Genomic DNA, 20,520 nt, shown 5'->3' on the forward strand with positions numbered 1-20,520 from the left:
ATACCTCAAGCTACATAAATGACAGTTCAGATGAGGCATAAAAATCCTATAGTCCTAGTACATCAAACTAAAAGGTAAACATCCATATACACATAACAATTTCAAATTCCAACAGCAGCTAATCTTTGTATGACTGTATCTACCATAACAAATCAAACACATACAGAACTATTTCACAGTGGACATTAGTCTTCGAAAACAGTAAACACATATAGGTTCCCATTGCTACGGCCTACGGGATCAAACTAACAAACTCCAGATATTCCTAGTTAAATAGGAGCAAATGACCTCTATATCTATCACAAATTCACAATGATAAATAAATCATAACAATAGCAACCGTAACATACTCCAAGTTTCAGCAGATAGTTATCAAACCAAGGCAAATCCTTTTCATATGTAAAGTAATAATTCTAAACCGCAACCGAATTATTTTAAAGAGTCATGACATAACACAATTCAAAACATATTCTAACCGAATTCTCGTAATGAAATGAGTAAACAAACAATAACGATTAGTTAATTACTCGACTAATCACCACCGGCTTTCTGATAAACATAAGTAAGGCCACACTTGCCGCAATAATGGCGATCAAAATGATTCGCCATGAACGTGCCGGCCCCACACTCAGCATTAGGACACTCCTTCCTCAACCTCTGCACCTTCCCACTCTCATCCACCTTATAGAACTGAAGCACGGCGAGCTTGACTTTCTTATGCTTGTGCTTGATCTTCTTAGGCTTGGTGTAGGTCTTCTTCTTGCGTTTCTTGCCGCCGCCGCGGAGGCGGAGGACGAGGTGGAGAGTGGATTCCTTCTGGATGTTGTAGTCGGCTAGGGTTCTGCCGTCCTCGAGCTGTTTTCCGGCGAAGATGAGGCGTTGCTGGTCGGGAGGGATGCCTTCTTTGTCTTGGATTTTGGCTTTGACATTGTCGATGGTGTCGGAGGATTCCACCTCCAGGGTGATGGTTTTGCCGGTGAGGGTTTTTACGAAGATCTGCATTGTGGGGGAGTGAGGCGATTAGCAAAGGGGGCTAGGGTTTGGGGCGGCTTGTTTGTGTTTTATAGGGTGGAGAGGGTTTAGTTTGGGCTTTGCTGTGTGTTTCACAGGCCCAGACATGAGCATACTCAACATCCCAGGAATTTATAATTAATTTTTTTTAAAAGAATCAATCATTAGAAAAACAATAATCAATAACTTATACAAAATTTCTTCAAAAAAAAATAACTTATACAAAATTAAAAAGATTTTTACAAAAGGAGAATTCAAATTCGTCTTTAATTTCCTCTCCAATAGTCTAATGTCCTGATTTTTTAAATATAGAAATTTGAAATTATCTAAATTATTTTTTTTTAAAAATTAATAACATATTCAAAATAGAAACTGTTTTTCAATTTATAGAAAAGAAGAATTCGTATTTATCTCTATTTCCCTTTCTAATTTTTAATCATAAAAATCTAAAATCATATAGATATATAGCATCTGTATTCATCATCTTACAAAATCAAATATCAATAGAAGAAAACTAAAGCATGTACACAGGGGTTACCCAAATTGATAGCAAACCAACTTCCTCAGATCTTGCTATTGAAAAGAATAGTAGTAGTTTTTATATAACATATGCATCATATTTTGCACACATCTAATAAATTATATAACTATGCCCAGTAATTTTAGAATAGTAAATTTATTGCAGAGGCTGCTGTAGGTATGACTGAAAATCTGGAAAAGCAGCTAGGAAACTCGTTATGAGCTCCTGAGACAGTGACACTGATGCTAGAACTTGGTGGTGTCTGTGTACCAGAGACTTCATTATAGTGTCTGGATCAATGTCTTCCAGAATACCTATCAAACAGAGTAATATTAATTCCACTAGATAATTAATTGGACAGCGATGAATTCTTGGATTTGTTTGGGGAGTGTATGCTTCGCATTTTTGTTTAGCTTCATATATTTTGCTCTAATATCACGTGAAAATATCAGACAAACATTATTAGCTTGATAAGTGTGGAATTCCAGATTAATTAAGTTAATACTCACAAGTAACAAAACATATTTTTAAATTACTACGCATGTATCTAAAATTGTGAACTGAATGTGAGCCATTACACAATGTCAAATACTAAATGCATTTTCCCAACTCTAATAATCATCCAGATCACCTTGTTCACTGACTATTAGCAATAACCTTACCATTACAGCCTTCGTATCTATAAGTAAGTCTATATGAAGTTCTGACATTAAATGACGTTGACAGTATGACTCGCAAGAATGTTTTAAATATTTTTAAGTATATCCTACGACCTGATGACAGAGAACTTCAGAAATTGAAAGCATCATTAAATTATCAGCCCAACAATCTAGAATACTTCTCATAATAATATCCGTTATGATATTTTCATCAGGTATAGGGGTAAGTGCATATACCTAGTTCAATCTCTAGCTCGTGATCTTCCACATCCCCTTCCTCCAAGAGAGTTTCATCTTCCAACTCAGCAGCAGCTTCAGCACACCTTTCAAGAAATTCCTCTTCCGTTTCTTCACGTTCATCCTCAGATTCCTAAGAAAATAATAATTGAGAAATAGCTTAAGCCTAAACTTTGATTAAAACAACACCAGTTTGGTACTAATACAAGTAGCATTAAATTTTCGAAATATTTTGAGATTCTTCCCAATTAGTTTGGTAGATAAGGCTGAAATACACTCATAATGAAGTTCTCAGCAAACATCAAATGATAATTGGGATGAGATGCATGAGGATGGAACTGATCATTTTCATAAAAAGGAAAAGGTAGTGAAAAAATGGAAGTTAGGTAACTGAACCTCATCACTGTCAACTTCTGAGTCCTCGTCGTCATCTTCATCTCCAGTCTCAACATTTTCATCCTCTTCTTCATCTTCATCCTGCACCACTTTTAATCTAAGAGACGCCTCTATTAGCGCAACAAAGCAATCCCCTAGCAGACCACCACCTTGGTGTCTGACGCTCAGCAGCTGTTCAACTAGTTTTCCCAAGGCTAGTACTGAAATTCATTTACAAAGAAAATATGTGATGTCCTTGTTAATCTAACTATGGATCGTTTTATAGGAGCTTTAAATTTACTATATAATGAATCTGCAAAGACCAGACAGAATAGAGGTGGTAGTAAAGTTAGAACTGGTAGATAATATTTAGCAAAGGAAAAAAAAAACTAGCAGCATACATGCTTATACATCACACGTAATTCAGAAATATTGGAATCAGATGCCAAATCATGATTCCGCCCATACACAAAGATGAGGGGTAACCTAATTATAACCACAGGACTCGCCCAGTCGGATTATGCAAGTGTTGCCTAAATATATTGTGACCATTGTGGAATTTAAGCAGTCATAACCACTTATAATTTCTTCTAAATGGATCATGTCCACTGCATATGAAGAAAACTCTTTGTCTGAGAAACAAATATATCTGGGAATAATAGCTACCCTAAACTTGACTGATTACCTTCACAAAAAAAAAACGAACTGATTAATTCTGGACTACCTAGAAATATTAACTACTTCATAGCTTATACACTGTTAAAGCTTAAAATAATTATAAATTTCACACGTCTTAGAATACTAACCAGCCAACTTAATTTCTGACTCTGATGATAGACCAGGTTCGAATTTGCTGCTTGCGACATATGCAAGAGCAGATGCCCAGACTGTAAAGCCATCATTCTCATTCTTCTCAAGTATATCCACTACAATATCAGGATAGCACAAAAAACATGATGATATGGCAAGCAGCAATGGTGGCCACAAAGAACAAGGCTTGGTTTGGATTTCCCTGAAATGAGAAAATGCAGCATGACTGAAATTCCTGACTAGTGACTGCTTCACACTTTCTGATTCATATGAGTATGTTGGAACATGCAATAGTGCATGAACACATGCGGAAGCTCTGGATATTGCAGATGGATACTGTGAAAAGGCCTCACTGATAAATGCACTTATTCCTTCAATGACAGAAAGTCGTGGTACGGGTGGAGCTGGAGGAGATGGTATATCCCCCACAATGAAATTTTTAAGAGTAAATTTTTTATTTAGATTAACAACTTCCTTGATGCAAGTGAAAATTGATAAGTCCTCCATTTCCTCCCATGCATGCCAGTCAGAAATTAGAGAAGCCCAAACTAGCATCAATTCTGGAACTTTTAGCTTCATAGCTAATTCACATTCATTGACATCTTGCATAATGAAAGTGAGCAATGCTGATATATCGTCAATGCACGAAGATGGAGGAGACAATTGATCAATATCACAATCCTGCAGTGCATACCACAGTATTTAAGTTGGTATATGGTCAAGAATATAAGGCAATCACAAATTAGTTTCCCTGGTATGAGTAGAACCAGAAATTGTAGAAATGACAGCAAAATCATTACTATCTAGCACTTCCTAGGCTAGTTTCTGGTGAAGGCTAGCAACAAATTGTGCTGTCCATATAATATACTCCTAGCTCTTGTAAAATTAAAATATAGTCCAATAAGTACATATTATCTCTGCATGCTTATACAATATCCCTTAATAGCGTCAACCCCAGGACTTCGTAAGCATATCTTCCCAAGCCATTAGAGTTTCCTAAAAGTAGGTCTGCATTGGTAATGCTTATTAAGTACTGTGTTCCAGTTTCAAGCTCTACAGCTTGAAAAAGGCAATTATATTATCATATTGTAAGTGTGGCATTATAGCATTTAAACCAAAGTAAAACATCTGTCCAGTTGATATTGGAAAACCAATTCATATAAATCTTTATGGACCAATGGTAGAAAATTAGAAATAAAGCACTACATGTGTATTCAGTTCAATTCACCTCATTTCTTTATGGAATAATCATATTACAAAATCAAAACCAACAACATATCATACATAAGTTGTTAAGGACTAACCACTTGTTCCACAGGTCTTAGCCAAGCTTGCTGCAAAAGGTCTGAGAAAGCTGTAGCAATTGTAGTCCGGCCTGATCCCCACATGTTACCTATTTCACTCTGCTCCTCAGGTTCAGAGGCCTCCCAACACTGAGCCATCACAGCTAACGCCGCAAAGCCCTGTTCTACAGTCTGTTCAAGTCAAAAAAATTAATATACAGAGTGAGGGCTATACCACTGGAGCAAGAGACCAGGATTCATAACATAAATCTATATCGGTATTGTCACTTTATCTATGGAAGTATTTAAAAGTTTCATTTGATCATGAAATAAATGTTAAAGCAGATGGAGAGGGGTATGAATGTATGATGCAACACTGCAATGGTCACTTCAGAAACTCCTACATACTACTGAAACAAACTGGTGTTACCAAAATAATACTTCGACCTTGGCAGGTCATTCTGAATTTTTGCAAGTGACGGATTGTCCATTCATAATCCTCCAGAAAGATTAAATTAAAAAAAAGTTTCTGATTTAAGATAGAAAGAAATCCATAAAGGGTATAGCACATACTTGAGACCACGGCCCTGGATTAGTATCCATGTACTTCGAGATTGCTACGACCGCCAATGAAACTATATCCGGGATATGAGGCGCAACGCTCTCACTTCCAGCCTCCACCAAAGTAGAAAGGAGTTGAAACAAAATAGAGCTTTCTTCATCTTCATCACCAATCCGACTAACAATCACTTGAAGAACAGGTAACCACTCAGGTGGCAGGTACTCATTCTGATGAGAATGAAGGTAAAGAGCAATGATATTAAAGTAAAGAATATAAAAATTAAATCATATGCAACAGAACAATATTCTGGACACATGTCACACACCACATACACCGCTCCATACCTCAACAAGTTCAGCTATGGCGCCAGCAGCAGACACCCTCACAGGATAACATGAAATATCCCCCACATTTGGCGATGCCAATGCTTTGAGCAGTGAAGAATAGACATCTGAACTCATGTCCTGGAAAGCAAAAATTGTACTCACACAAGGAATCTAAATTCTAAACAACACTTTATTACACAAGTGGCCAAAATCCCATCTCTGGGCAATAAAAACCTCAATACTCCTAAAACCTCAAGGTGTTAAGAGATTTTAATTGGATCATATATGTTTAAGACAACTAACAAGTAAAAAATCACTCACTTCCGGAAGACAAGAAGAAAATTCTCCAAGCACCCAGCTCGCAGTGGCAACCAAATAAGGATGAGAGGCAGATTTTTTGTACAATGGCAGAATCCTATTCCGAATAATAATCGTTGTATATCCTGGCTTCTGCTCTCCTAGAAACTGAGTGTGCATAATGAGATAAAAAGGTGAATCAAGATTCGGTGATTTAGAAATTCAGAGTGAAGATTCACTAAACAGATAAAGCGAAGTCCACTTACATCCACAAGGCTTCCATATGCCATAAGAACACCACAGTAACTGTACACATAATATAAAACTTAATTACATGAAATGAGATAGCAAACTTTTATTTTGGGATAAAGATACAACAAAATGTGTATGCAGAACTCACTCTTTTACAGTCTTCGTTGCAGATGTAGTAGTATCAGTGGGCATGGGAAACTTTGACAAAAAGGGCATTACTAACAACTCCCCCATGGAGCTACGGTTCTTTTGCCTGTTCTTTTCACCTTTTTTACGCTTAGACAAAACGGAAGCCGCGACAGGAGGCCCCTGCAGACATAAAGCAATATTCAACAAGAAGCTACAAGCATAGCTGGTGTACGAATCATTATTAGTGAGACCAACCTTTGAAATTGATATAACACCAAGCAAATTTAAGGCACTTTTCCTTGCTGAGAACAAGTCCTCTCTAAATCCAGAAATTTCTCCCTGCAACATTGAATTAAATAAGTAAATTTATATGAATGTATGATTTGTAAGGTAATGTTAGGAAGCATAGTCCATGTACATACTACATCAGATGGAAGATTCTTCCGGATGAACTCATCAGGATCTTCTTCCCATTCTGCAATATCCTAATTACGAACATTACAGCAAATTAGTTACATCCATCAGTCGAGAAATGCGAGATTATTATGAAGTTTGAATTGCAAGCAGCCCTCGATGCAAATATATGCAGATAGAGATGACTTCAGTTCAGTACAATTTAAACCACTAACCAATAACTGACGCCATTTTATCCAACTAAAGCTGACATTTATGCTGGAAAGTACTAGTAACATTTATTGACTAACGAAATATCTTATCTGAATCAGGATCATCAATAGTTATACCTTCTCATTCATCACCACTGCTGGGAAGATTGCTGAGCTCAGTAAAGATGAGAAGTGGGGTGAAACCAGCCTCCAACCCTTTTTCATAAGAAACAATAGTGAACTATATATCATATAGAAAAGAGTTACTCGGAATTAGTGCTCATTTCGAGCAATTCAAGAGGATGTACCTAAATATTAAGTCTAGAAGGAGGAAAAAAAACATATGAAACTAGCGACCTTCCGGAAAAATAAATAAAATAAACATATGAATCAAATCAGCTTACTGGCCCTGTTTCTAGAACACGTGAGATAACATCAAATGCTAATGAAACAATCCTTTCCGAGAGGAAGTCCAGTTTCTGCACAGATAAATTTAAAAAATATAATATGCACACTAAAGGTTATAAGAAATATGAACTATCATTTAACAAAATGAAACTTTATGGATCATCTGAGTGAACAACAATCAAAAGGCTAACAAGTGTGCCACTGTACAACAAATGAACACAAAACCACATATATATTAAGAATGGCAGCAAATCACAACAGTGGTCCAAAAAGTAATTAGGGAAATAGAAAATATATAGTATTTGCATTTTTCCTGTGGCTTAGGTAATCTAATAAATTGAGATAGATAGTAGTGGGTAATAAAAGTATGCATGCAAGCACTTACACTGATGTTTACACTTTGCTTGACTATATTTGAAACACACTCTATAATGTCTGGCATCAACCTGTGATTGAAGAAATGTAAACAGTAATTAGAGTTAAAGCAAATATCTGGTGTTTCCTACACGGATACTTAAAGTAGATAGTTCAATTTTATGCTTGGATGCATTACTTATCAGAAAACTTCCTATGTCGCGTGACTAAAGCACAGAAAATAAGCAGACTTCTCTTCCCTGTCTTCAGCCTCAGCAAATATCCATCTTCCAAAATTTCCTCACCGTCAAATCTTAATGAATTTAAGATCACAAAAAAGTCCTTACAAAGCGAAGGAAGTAGAGATTCCAGAGTAGATGGCATGTGTGATCTCACCTACAAAACTGGCTGCAATTAACATCCCAAGCATGCGAGAGAGAGAGAGAGAGAGAGAGGCATTGTAGTTTCCTATAGTAGCCTATTAACATGATGTGACACCATGTAATAAGGGCATAATGAAAAAAAACAGGTTACGGGGCTCATCATATAAACATATATAGTTCATGAATAAATCAAAGGCATCCTACAGAGCGAATAAATCAACCTTTAAAAAGAAATATGGCGCTTTACCTCTTTCTTAGCGTGAAAAATTCTTTGACTAGAAGTAAAATTAAACTGTACACATCATACCAGGTTTATTAAGAAAAAGAAGTGGTGGCACTGTGGCAGTTGATGTGCACACAAAGTACCCGATATTAAACCAGAGCTTTTTAGCATACAGACCAAAAGAAACAAAAGTAGACTTCAAGTAATTTAGTAAGCTTCACACCGCAAATTGTGTTTATAATAGAAAGTTGCAAGCGTAAAAATCCTTTAGCCGATTTCAACAAAACTCTAAAGAAGTATGAGCAAAATCATCAAAGTCAGACACCTAAACTACCACAAAGAACTCTTCCCAAGCTTAAATCTTTCAAAAGGCTGCCATCTGCATGTTAATGTTTGTTTCTTCTTTCTCTAGCTCATTAGCCTTGAGTTGATTCTTTAAAGGTTGGTGTCTATTTGCTAAGCAGTTAGTCTGACATATATTAACGTTACTTTCCTTTTCTAGGTCAAGGATCAATGGAAATTTGTTGTGAACAAAATCAGAAAGAAATAACAAAAACTTACAGCAAAATATATGCACTTGCTTATGATTAGAAGGATCTTCTCATTTTCCACCACTGTTCCGTACTGAATGCTCAAAGCCTGAGATTGATACCACAAATCTGTTAACACGTTCCTCTGAGATGAGAAATCTAAGCAAATCAGGGGAAACTTTACTAAGAGAGATAGCGAAAGAACATCAAGTAAGATGAAGACATCACCTTCTCTACAAAGTGATGAAAAACGGGTAGCAGAGGTACAAGAATTTTTTCTGCAATAAGCTCTAGCTGTGGTGGAACTGGCTCCCTTGCAACTTTTGGATTCAAAAAGTACTGCCAAGAAAGAGCAGTTGTAAAAAACAATTTAACCCGTAAAATATAATCTGTTATCGTACTATTACCCAAGATCTCAACTTTAGCTATAGCCTAGGATAATAATGTGTAAACGCTAACTGCGTATATTAGATCCCTGTAATAGCAGAAAGGTTGTCAATGAATGAACATGAAGCCAGTGTGAATATAATTACTTCCTACATCTTTCGATACTTTATATGGTACATGATATCTCAGTTTTTTACCTTTAAGGAAGTTCTTAGTATTTATTTAATGCAAAGTTAGAGTAGATAATAGAATCTTTAAGGATATTGAGGCACTGAATAGTTCATTTGCATGTATTAAGTACCTGAAATGGTCTTATGAGAGAGTGAAGAACTGTTAGGGCATTGATGGTTTTCCAATCAGTATTCCCGCCTTCAATAATCAGATTACTATTGCGAATAACTGATTGCAGTTCAGGGATAAGTTCGGGCCATGAATTATTCTTCACAAACTCAGCATCAACAATCACCCGAAACTGCACCAGACAAGAATATAATGAGAAGAAGCATAGAAGGCTAAGTAATTCCAGTTAAATTGTAATTCACAAAAACGCATACCCCTTCAACTAAAACTTTCAGAACTGCAGGCTCCACTTGAAACAAAGCTCGCATGTATGCATCTCGAAACTCTTTGCTCATTTTGGATGTATCAATATTTTTCCTAATGTAATTCTTAAGATATGTAGCAGCTGCAATTGCTCGACCTTTGTCATCACCGCCTAAAAAAATCCAAACTCTTCAGCAACAATATTTGCAGCTACATTAGTAACTACATATTACCTAACGTGTGTTCACTGCAAACAGTCATAACTTACAAACTCTAAATCCTATCAATATCTCTTCAATTCACTTGTATCTTAGTAAACCTTATGTCATATTTTTGGACTATAATTATTTTTTGGTTGAAGATTATGAGGTAAATTCTGTATATGAATATAGTGGTAAACCCGAGGTTTTCCAGAATTTGTAGGTGACCTTCGAGACCGGTGAGAGTTATTACATTATCAAAACTAGAAATACACCAAGACTCGGAAAATATTCACAATAAAACTAAAATCAACCAAAATCAATAAACTAATAAATATATAAACTCCATTTCATTGATGAATACTATTAAACACATAGGCCCTATTTGGAAGTTAAAGATCTGGGAAGAATTAGTGGTCTGGTTCATATTAGAGGTTTGACCATGTGAGTCATTTAAGGGTTTGTCTAGTGTGTTCCCATGGGCACATGCTAAGCGCGGAATTTTATATGTTTGGGAGATTTTGATTGGTGTGGTTGTTGTATATGCAGGAGGTCCATCATTATTAAGATATAAAAGCCAATCAAAATCTCTCAAACTTATAATATTCCGCGCTTAGCATGTGCTCCTGGGCACACACTAGAAAAACCGATCATTTAATAGTATTGTTTGGTAGTTAACAGATTGAAATGGCTGTTTGGACTCAAAAAGCTAATGGAGGAGCTTTTTTAATCACAGGTTTACCATGTGTCTATTTAAAATACAAAAGGCTAACTGAACAGCTGTTTACAAACAATACGTAAACAACTGTTATTTTAATCAGCTAGTCAAAACATGAACTTCACTCCACTAGTTAAAAAAGCTAATTCAATCTGCTGATAGCTAACCATTGATTGTGGGAGCTATATAAAATTAAGTAAATAAAACAGGTAATTAATATGTGCGAGTGTATTTGTGTGTATATAGTTACCGAAGGCAGCGACAGAGAGGAGAGAAGACGAGAAGCTGGGGTGCTGAGAGAGGCGGTCGAGGGCATCGGTGGCGGCGTGGACGACGGCGCCGTCGGGGCTGAGAGTGTTGCTCAGTAGCTCAGCGATTTGATTGTGAATTTCCATGTCAATTGATTTTAAATTTGCGGCTGAACCCTAGTTTTGGTTGTTGATTGAAAATGGAGGTAAAGTATATAAATTGGAGGGATGTGTCAAGTGTCAAGTAGTTTGTGTTGTGCGTTTTAGTTTTAGCGCGGGAAACTGGTCAAAATAGAAAAACTATTCATGCTCAGCAAACAATGTATAATGTATGCTTTTCGATCAAAATATTATAAAATATGTTATTATTATAATATTCTGTTTACGGTATATATACAATTTTTCAAGATTTATAATTATATAATGGTATTTATAAAATATTATATGTCAAAATATGAAAATTATACTATTTTAATTGATAAACATGTATCATACCGAGATCTCAGATTTTCACACAATTTTATTTCATTATTTTTCATTTTTTGAAAATATATTATGAAATTATATTTTATACAATTTTCAATATGTGTGTCAAAATATAACGGAAAGAAACTGGTACCGGATAATTAATACATAATGAATATGAATTGGAACTGGTACTCATTGTGAACTAATCCAATACCTAAGATGTCGAAGTAGGCTTGGTTATGAGATTTTGTATGTTCTCAAAGTTAAAAAAAAAAAAGGAAAAATATGACCTAAAATAGTGTAAGATTGATTGAATGACAAATAATCTTAGAAATAAATAAAATAAAAGTAAATTTACAGTAATATACTTTTAAAATTGTTTGTAAGTTTTCCATAATCTTGACTCAAGGGTATATTCATTGTTGATTGATATCATGAAAATCTATTTTCATATCACGAATGATCATATCACCGATAAACACTGTCTCAAATTCTTAACTCAAACTCAAACAACAAAATCACTATCTATCAATAAGAGTGAGATCATTTATATATGTAACACACCCGTGGCGGAGCCAGAGGTGAAGATCAGGGGAGGCCAAAATGTGTGATAAAAAAAATTAAACACCATAATATAAATTGAAACCGAAACAAATATACTCCCTCCGTCTCATCAGGTTCTTTACGTTACTTTTTTGCACGCATTTTAAAGATCCCATAAAGTATACTTACATTGTATATTTATTTTTAAAAAAATATCATGGAAAAAAGTTTGACTTTTAAACTTTTATTCAAAAAAATAAAATTAAAACGCATTTTAAAGATCCCATAAAGTATACTTACATTTAGGGGTGAGCGTTCGGTCGGTTCGGTCCAAAACCGGACCGAACCGAATAGACCGAGAACCGAACTTTGAATTTTTTCTGGACCGAACCGGACCGAAGTTTTATAATGGACCGAACCGGACCGAACCGAAATAATTCGGTTCGGTCCGGTCCGGACCAAAAGGACCGAAATTATTTTAAAAATAAAAAATTATATTATAAATAAAATTAAAATTCATGATTTAATTTAAAATTTCCATATTAATTAATCAACCACAATTCATTAAAGGTAGATATAATTAAATTTACAAATTAGATATTATAATTATAACATATAAGATATATATAATATAAATATAAATATAAATTATATATATTTTGGACTATTCGGTCTATTCGGTCCGGACCGAAATATTTTTTTACGGACCGGACCGGACCGAACTTTATTTCGGTCTATTCGGTCCGGACCGAATGGACCGAATTTTCAGAAAATTAGGACCGAACCGAACCGAATTTACACGGTTCGGTTCGGTTTTTCGGTTCCGGTTCGGTTTTGCTCACCCCTACTTACATTGTATATTTATTTCTAAAAAAATATCATGGAAAAAAGTTTGACTTTTAAACTTTTATTCAAAAAAATAAAATTAAAAAACGTTATTGAACTATACTTTATAAAAGTTTCAAAATGCGTGCAAACAGTGAACGTAAACATCCTGGTGAGACAGAAGAGTATATAACACTGAAAAAAAATGAAAACGAATACTATGTAAGGAATCTGGCTTGAGAGGAGTTATACAATAGTATGGATCACTTGATCTACCTATGCATTATTGCTTTGTAGTATATAACAAGTACTTATCTAAAACTCAGGGGGGCCAAGGCGAGTGCTAGCCTGCACTTGGCTCCGCCCCGGTGACACACAAATATGAATACTACTTATTTGTTAGATTTGCGTGATTTTTGATATTTGTATCTTATATAAAATATTTATATTTTTTTATATATTGAAAAAGAATTGTACCCCAATTTTCAAATTTTTAGTATTGGTCTTATCTTAAATTTTTTTGCAACTCTTTATATGCTCCTAAAAAAGTTTATGCTAAATATTTTGAAAAATTTCACCCCTCTCTATATATTTTAAAAAAACACATCCCTTAAATATTAATTATTTTGAACCCCATTCATTAAGCAGTTTGACATGTGGTCAGTTCCGTATCCAAGAACATTCGACATCAATAAACACAAACACAAGCACAAAGAATAAATATTTTTAAAAATAAATTTAAAATATTCATTCTTATTGAATAGTGTTCTAAAAATTTATAAGTTGTTTTTAAACTGGTAAGTGATAATTTCACGTAGAGTTGGATAATGTTCCAACCAACAAAATTTATAATTTAAGTATCCTTATTTATGACGCAACAAGTACTCCGGTTAACCAAAGTATTCCGAGTGAATAAAATCAAAAAATGGATTTATCAAAAAATGATATTTATAAATGAAAGTATTAATATACATATCATATTATAAATTATACACTCACGCAAATAATGTATGTTTTAGGTCACAGAGAATAAAGTAAGAGAAACTCCAACCATAAAAGACGAAAAATATGAGGAGACATGTGAAAAATAAAAAAAAATATAAATAATCTCTTACAAATATTACGCTCCAATCGTATTCTCTTCTTATCTGTAATTATAGTCAAACTCCTATTAGTAACTATACTTATCGAAACTCTTATTAGTAACTATATTTAATTATTTATCGAAACAATGTAACTATATTTAATTATTTATCGAAACAATGTACATTTATAGCAAATGCCAAATTACCGATCATCATATTAAAATAACTATACATCTTATTTATAACAATTTGATGATCAAAATTTTACTTACAGGTCAATTTAGCCAATAATAATAATCACCCGGTCAAAGATGTATGTTATTAAAGTACTGTCCTCCGCTCTCATCCCTCTCCTCAATTACAGGGAGAGGGACAATACTTTTAGCTACAATTAAAGAGGCTGTCACCCCTCTCCTCAACTGCTGCTATAAAGCAGAACTATATTGAGATATATTTAGGCTTATAAAAAAAAATACCATCAAAACAAAAATTATATTATTCGCAAAAGAAAATGAAATAGTTGCACAGGATAGTGTGAAAAAGAGCAGAACTCTGTTATTTATCAATAAAATGATAAACGTGCTACATTACAAACAGAAGGCCATATACTTGAAAGCAAGAACACTAGATTGATACAGTTGACAACTGTGATTGTTACAACAATGACAGAGTTATCATTGCTTAAAAAGCCTTAAACCAAAGCTAAATAAGCTTGTACTTTGGTAAGTTTTCAAAATACTGCCCCTCTAAATGGACTATCATAATTCAAGTCGAAATTTTGAAAGCTTGCTTCATAGTCGAACTCTTGAATCATCCTGAAATTCCAATAAATGTTATATTCATTGTTGAACACTCTGTTGCAGTAAAGTTGGCGAAGAGGTTAATTTTAACTTTATGAACAAATGAATAATACTAAGCTAACCTTGATACAGACATAAATATAATGGACATCAGGATTTTTCACAAGGGTTAAACTCAAGTCATCATTCAGTGGAACAGGAGAGGTTAGTTCTTGCGTGTGATGCTCAGAGCTTGCTTCTAGAAAAGCTTTTCCTGCATTTAGCAGCAAAATGCAATATTAACCGATTAATTAAAAATAATTTGAACTCTATATAAATTAAAGCCTTTCAAAGCAATCCTTCGACATTTCATGGCAGGCTTCTGAAATATGGACCACCAAACATCCAAACTATGTCTAGTCACTCACCCTTACAATATAGACCGTTAATAAAAGAATGCAAAGAATCATGTAATCAGCAAATCAATATTTAGGCACCTCTGTTTCCATAAAAAAATATAAACAGGTCCAATTATTTTTCCAGACATTTAATCATCTATAATAAAACTCATCTAGTATTCTATATTATTTTTTACCATATAATACATTTGTTTATTATCTTTCGCAGTGATATAACAAATTGAGGTAGTAAAGAATAGGAGGGCTCTTGGAGTTCAATAGAAGACCATTGATGGAATTCCTCCCACAAATTTGAAGAGATATAAATGCACACACTTCCTATAGCATTCATGTATCTATAACAAACCTTCACAAAATATCTATATAAACAAAAAAGGAAAGAGAGGAAAAATTGGCATGGTGTATCTCCCTTTTTGCCAAAATTGGAAATGGAGACACATTAAGCCTTCTTTTCAGTGATAATGGATAGAGCTAGTATTATGTATTACAACAGAGGAAAGACACTAGCTTTGTCATGCTTAAGGATCTAGCATACTTGACTTAGCAAAGGAAATTGTAAGCAAACCTATCACATGAAGTTTTATAGACCAGGAGTGTGCCTCTCTCAGCAAATGTAATCTATAAGTTGGTGCTCCATACGTAATCTGCGCAAAATTTGACCTGTTAGGTGCATGATGTTCAGAGTATACATGTCTGTCATCCGCTGATGCCTGAGTGAACTAACAAGTCAAATTTAGGAAATGAAAACAAATTATACTTACCAGAATGTATACTCCATTAGCCTTGAGGACCCTATAGTTTGTTATCAACTGCTTCAATATGTGAATAAATCAAGATGGAAAAATAACTTGAAGGAATAAGAAACTAATGTGAAAAAAAGTCAGGTGGTATATGTATACCTAGCAACCTCCTGCAGCATCTTTGCAGCATTTTCTCGTGAATTATGCCCGCACTGTAAAAGATGTTTCACCATTATTGTGGCAATCATGTTTGATCAAGATCATTCTAAGTTTAAACTCTAAAAGCACTCACCAGAAGGGAGTCCAAAGTTCCTAAAAAATACAAATCAGAAAGATCAGTCCCTCATTTGCAAGTACAGTACTGCCTCTGTTACCATATATTTGTCCCTTTTTGATTATTTAGGTTATTTTATTATCTCTAGTTGAAGTCCTTGTTCATATTTAAAACAAAAATTTCATAAAAACAGTGTGTAGGTATTTATACAGAATTTATAAAGGACAAATATATAGCAAAGGAGGGAGTAATTTTGAGAAATCTGAAAGGTGGAGGTACCTTTATCGATGACAGCAACAAAGGAATCCGATTGAAATGCACTCATATTCCGAACATCCATTTTTAAATCTATGTCAATATTAAGGAACTGAAATACATAGTTTTTGGGTCGCAAATGGATCATTAGAACTTTATTTACCTTAAGTGTTTGAAATTAGGGGGAAATCAATCTCCTAAGTCCTAACTATATCTGGAGAGTCAAGGCATGAATGCTACTCTACAATAGGAAACTGACAACCAAAAGCTTATAGCTATCAACAATGCTTGCGTAAAACAATTAAAACAAATCGCAACATAACTCACTTATGTAAAAGAATGTACATCATAAAACAAGGATACATTTCATTTGCGGACGATTAGAGTAACGTTCTCGCATAGTCTCAATCGCAACAGAGGATATATCAATATTAACCACATCTTCATATCCATCATCAACCATCCCTTCACTAAATGCTACAAACAATAACCATCTTTCAACAAATGAAATAAAAGCAATAAACAATAACAACACAACATATTAAAATACAAATAAATAAAAACAGCATCGATCTGAATAAACAAAAATAAGGGTATACCTGAAGTACCACAGCCGACGACGAGAACCGAGCTCGTCGTCATCTGCGAAGATTTCGGGATGTACAGACGAAGAAGAGGAGAAAGAGAAGGGTACTTTTGGTACCAATCAAAAGGGCCTGATTCTTGCTGGTAACGTTTGTCCCAGTACCATTCTTCTCCGTACGCTTGTGTTGATGACATTGATGATCCCAGTGTTCTTTTATCACTCACCCATGATTTTACTTTGTGATGATGTTCTGTAATGTAATGGGGATCTGCGTACAACGTTTAACTGGCTATGTGTCTTCTGTTTTGTTGTCTGAATCTGTGTCCGTGTATGAGTCACCAATGACAGACATGTGGCATCCGGCCAGTATCTCTTTTGGAAGAATTTTCTTTTCTATTTTTCATCTATATTAAATTAATAATTTTTGTTTTATAAATTATATTCGTATTTGTATGTATATTATTTTAGGATAATAACGTGGTTCTAGAAACTTAAAATCGGAACTAATCGATTGATTTATCGATTCAAAATTTATTATGGATTTTTTTGATAATTTGAAATTTTTTAGTCAAATCTGAATATAAACGATACATCGATAACATATTTATTAAGAATTAATAAGAGATTAACAATTTTCAATTTATCGGGGATTTTTTAAAAACAGGATAACAATAACAATAAAGGAGAGAGTTTCAATGATTTAGTAGAAATATAGATAAATGAAATTTATTATTATTTTTATGTACTAGTGGCTAAATATTTATTATTATTTCTTCAACTGATGAACAATATAGAACATATCATGACTAAGAATTGTCAATTGTGAGTATTTCTAGAATTATCGGACAGTAGATTGTCCAGTCAAAAATTATACATATGTATAAAGTTAAAAATAAGATATGGATTGCATATGTCGAAAAGAAACTGATTTGTATCAGTAACTTCAAAACTTTAATTGATTGAAAATGAGCAAAAGATTGAATTTAAAAAATCAAAATTCACAACGCTATACAATTAAAGACTAGCAAGCCAACTGATTTTGTAAAAATTAAATAATTTATAGTTTAATTTTATGAAAAGATTATGAATTTTATAAAATTAATAAAATCATGGGTAAATATATTTTAGAAAAAAATCAATTTTATTAATGAGTCAATTAGGTGAATCCGGAGAATTGGGTGGTTCTCACAATGTTATTAGAGCTATGAGTTGTTGAAATATAGCATAAGATCCATTTCAAATCTTTCCATAACACCTTAAGAGTTTAGATGAAATGTTTTTCAACATGAGACGAAAAACTTTTATTGAGAAGTAAAAACTCTAGGTCCCAAATATAGTAGAGTGAATTACTATCCATAACTTTTAGCTCTGCTCCAATGTTTTAAAAATTGGAAATAAAAAAATAATTTAACAACATTCGATATAGAAGTGTTAAAGCTATCACAAAGAATGAGTTGCTAATAATTTTTGAATAAAATCATTTTAATTAAGATATAGTAGCAAAACTATCACTAGTATAATAAATAGGGGAATTACTTTGTATACTGTTTTTTCAATCTTATTTTCAAAAATACTATCTTCTCCAATCTTATTTTCAAAAATACTACCTACTCTAAAATCTTTCAAATATACTATCTTTTTGAAAATATTTTCCAAAAATACGGTGGTTGCATATGCAACCATATATGCAACTACAAATCCTGATTTCAAGTTTCAGTTTTCAAATGTTATTTTCGACTTTATATTTGGAATCCATATAATATGATTTGTAGTTGCATATATGATGCAACCACGGTATTTTTGAAAATATTTTAGAGAATGTAGTATTTTTGAAAATAAGATTGGAGAAGATAGTATTTTTGAAAATAAGATTGAAAACTTGGTTATGAATAAAAAAAGCCCTAATAAAAACTACTACTTTACAAAATTTGCCTACACTTTTAAATCACCAAAACTATCACCCATACGAATTTCGTTAACAATGAATTTGAGTGAAAAGATTAATGTTATTTTTTTTAATTCCCAAAACTATAAAAATGCAGGTCGATAGTTTTAAAATATAACTTTTAAGAATCAAACTGTGAATTAAACAAATGGGTGATGAATAATTATAAAGTGTCTCAAAATGTTTAGAAAATTACAAATCTGCAATTAAATGTCTCACAGTTTCTCAAAATTATAACTTGTTCAAGTATGATGATGATATTTGTTTTATAAACATAGTTTTATATTAAATAATAAAATTAATATATCGTCAAAAATAACTTTGGAGAGGTTCAAAAACTATTACGGTCAACTGGTCAACTAATACTTTTGAAAAAATATATTAATGATAGTCGTCACACAAAACTATTAATACTTATCAAAATAATTAAAAATAAAAATCATGCCTTTGAAAATTTTGTAATAATTTATCATAAAATTATAGATTTTCATCAAAGCAAATTTTTACATATTTTTAGAAAATGCAAAAATTTCCAAGTTCTTTGAAATAATTTCTAATAGAATTAATTTAATGAAAATTACTAAAATCATTTTAATATTATAAATATATTCTAAAATAGTTTCCATCATTAATAAATTTATCTTACATAGTACTATTATTTTTTATGAATTACTGAAAAGTAAATCAGTAATTCAAGATAGTAATCCCGATTTAAGCCACGTAAATCGTAAAAATACACAATTAAATGGATACAACATTATCAAAGATATATTTAAAAATTTACCCAAATAACATTAGAATTAATTATTACTAAATATTTATCATAATTGTACATATCAGTTATCAATAAGACAATTAAATAAAGATAGTTATCTTCATATAATGATACAAAAAATATGATTTTTAAAAGATATGGACTAATTAAATACTTGAGATTTTTTATACAAATAGCATTTACTAATATGTAATATTAATAAACAGATTTAACAACACAATTTTGTCAACCAAACTAGAGAAAGTAGATACATCTAGGGATTTAACAACACAATTTTGTCAACCAAACTAGAGAAAGTAGATACATCTAGGGATTTAGTGATGACGTCTACAACTTGTCCATCAATAAGAACATACTTTTATTTTGTAGTTCCATTCATGACATGTCCTCATTAGAGTTGACATCTAATAACAATATGTCTGGTTCGTTGGTTCTGAGGTGTTGAACCATATTATTAGCAATGACAATGACACTCATATGACAATGACACTCATATTGTCAAATACGATAGAAATTTTGTTTAACATGAGTGCAAAATCTTGAAACTGATTCCTCATCCATAATATTTTATCACAACAATAACTTATCGCAATATTTTCTGCTTTGACATTGAGTTAGACCCTGTATGTTGTTTCTAACTATACCGAGAGATCAACAAACATCCGAAAAACTAACAACTTCCTAAAGTTGCGTCGACCATCATATAATATGGTAAAAGATATGAATCCTTCAAAAAAGGTTGTGAAATGTAAAATCTACATCATAA

At 33.0% G+C, this 20,520-nt stretch overlaps 3 protein-coding genes across 3 annotated transcripts; all 3 read right to left on the reverse strand.

The window, feature by feature from the left end:
* Nucleotides 1-369: 369 nt before the first annotated feature.
* Nucleotides 370-1,047, reverse strand: LOC108208367 (ubiquitin-ribosomal protein eS31 fusion protein-like). Its single transcript, XM_017378902.2, has one exon. The coding sequence runs from the start codon at nucleotides 1,000-1,002 to the stop codon at nucleotides 532-534; it is 471 nt and encodes a 156-aa protein (XP_017234391.1). The 5' UTR covers nucleotides 1,003-1,047; the 3' UTR covers nucleotides 370-531.
* A 386-nt stretch (nucleotides 1,048-1,433) lies between these two features.
* On the reverse strand, nucleotides 1,434-11,304 carry LOC108206981 (importin beta-like SAD2 homolog). The gene is made up of 21 exons (XM_017377440.2): nucleotides 11,063-11,304; nucleotides 9,906-10,066; nucleotides 9,653-9,823; nucleotides 9,193-9,303; nucleotides 8,996-9,073; nucleotides 8,028-8,224; nucleotides 7,860-7,920; nucleotides 7,471-7,545; nucleotides 7,205-7,282; nucleotides 6,884-6,946; nucleotides 6,717-6,800; nucleotides 6,481-6,641; nucleotides 6,347-6,386; nucleotides 6,105-6,248; nucleotides 5,802-5,921; nucleotides 5,469-5,684; nucleotides 4,917-5,087; nucleotides 3,609-4,293; nucleotides 2,824-3,023; nucleotides 2,428-2,560; nucleotides 1,434-1,845 (listed from the first exon to the last, which is right to left on the reverse strand). The coding sequence occupies exons 1-21, from the start codon at nucleotides 11,205-11,207 to the stop codon at nucleotides 1,688-1,690; spliced, it is 3,252 nt and encodes a 1,083-aa protein (XP_017232929.1). The 5' UTR covers nucleotides 11,208-11,304; the 3' UTR covers nucleotides 1,434-1,687.
* Nucleotides 11,305-14,514: 3,210 nt separating this feature from the next.
* LOC108194159 (uncharacterized) lies at nucleotides 14,515-17,361 on the reverse strand. Its single transcript, XM_017361070.2, has 9 exons — nucleotides 17,048-17,361; nucleotides 16,812-16,925; nucleotides 16,473-16,541; nucleotides 16,212-16,231; nucleotides 16,079-16,131; nucleotides 15,941-15,971; nucleotides 15,745-15,823; nucleotides 14,904-15,034; nucleotides 14,515-14,796 (listed from the first exon to the last, which is right to left on the reverse strand). The coding sequence occupies exons 1-9, from the start codon at nucleotides 17,226-17,228 to the stop codon at nucleotides 14,773-14,775; spliced, it is 702 nt and encodes a 233-aa protein (XP_017216559.1). The 5' UTR covers nucleotides 17,229-17,361; the 3' UTR covers nucleotides 14,515-14,772.
* Nucleotides 17,362-20,520: the final 3,159 nt, after the last annotated feature.

This window comes from Daucus carota, chromosome 1 (assembly GCF_001625215.2).
Source record: "Daucus carota subsp. sativus chromosome 1, DH1 v3.0, whole genome shotgun sequence".
Classification (NCBI taxonomy): domain Eukaryota; kingdom Viridiplantae; phylum Streptophyta; class Magnoliopsida; order Apiales; family Apiaceae; genus Daucus; species Daucus carota.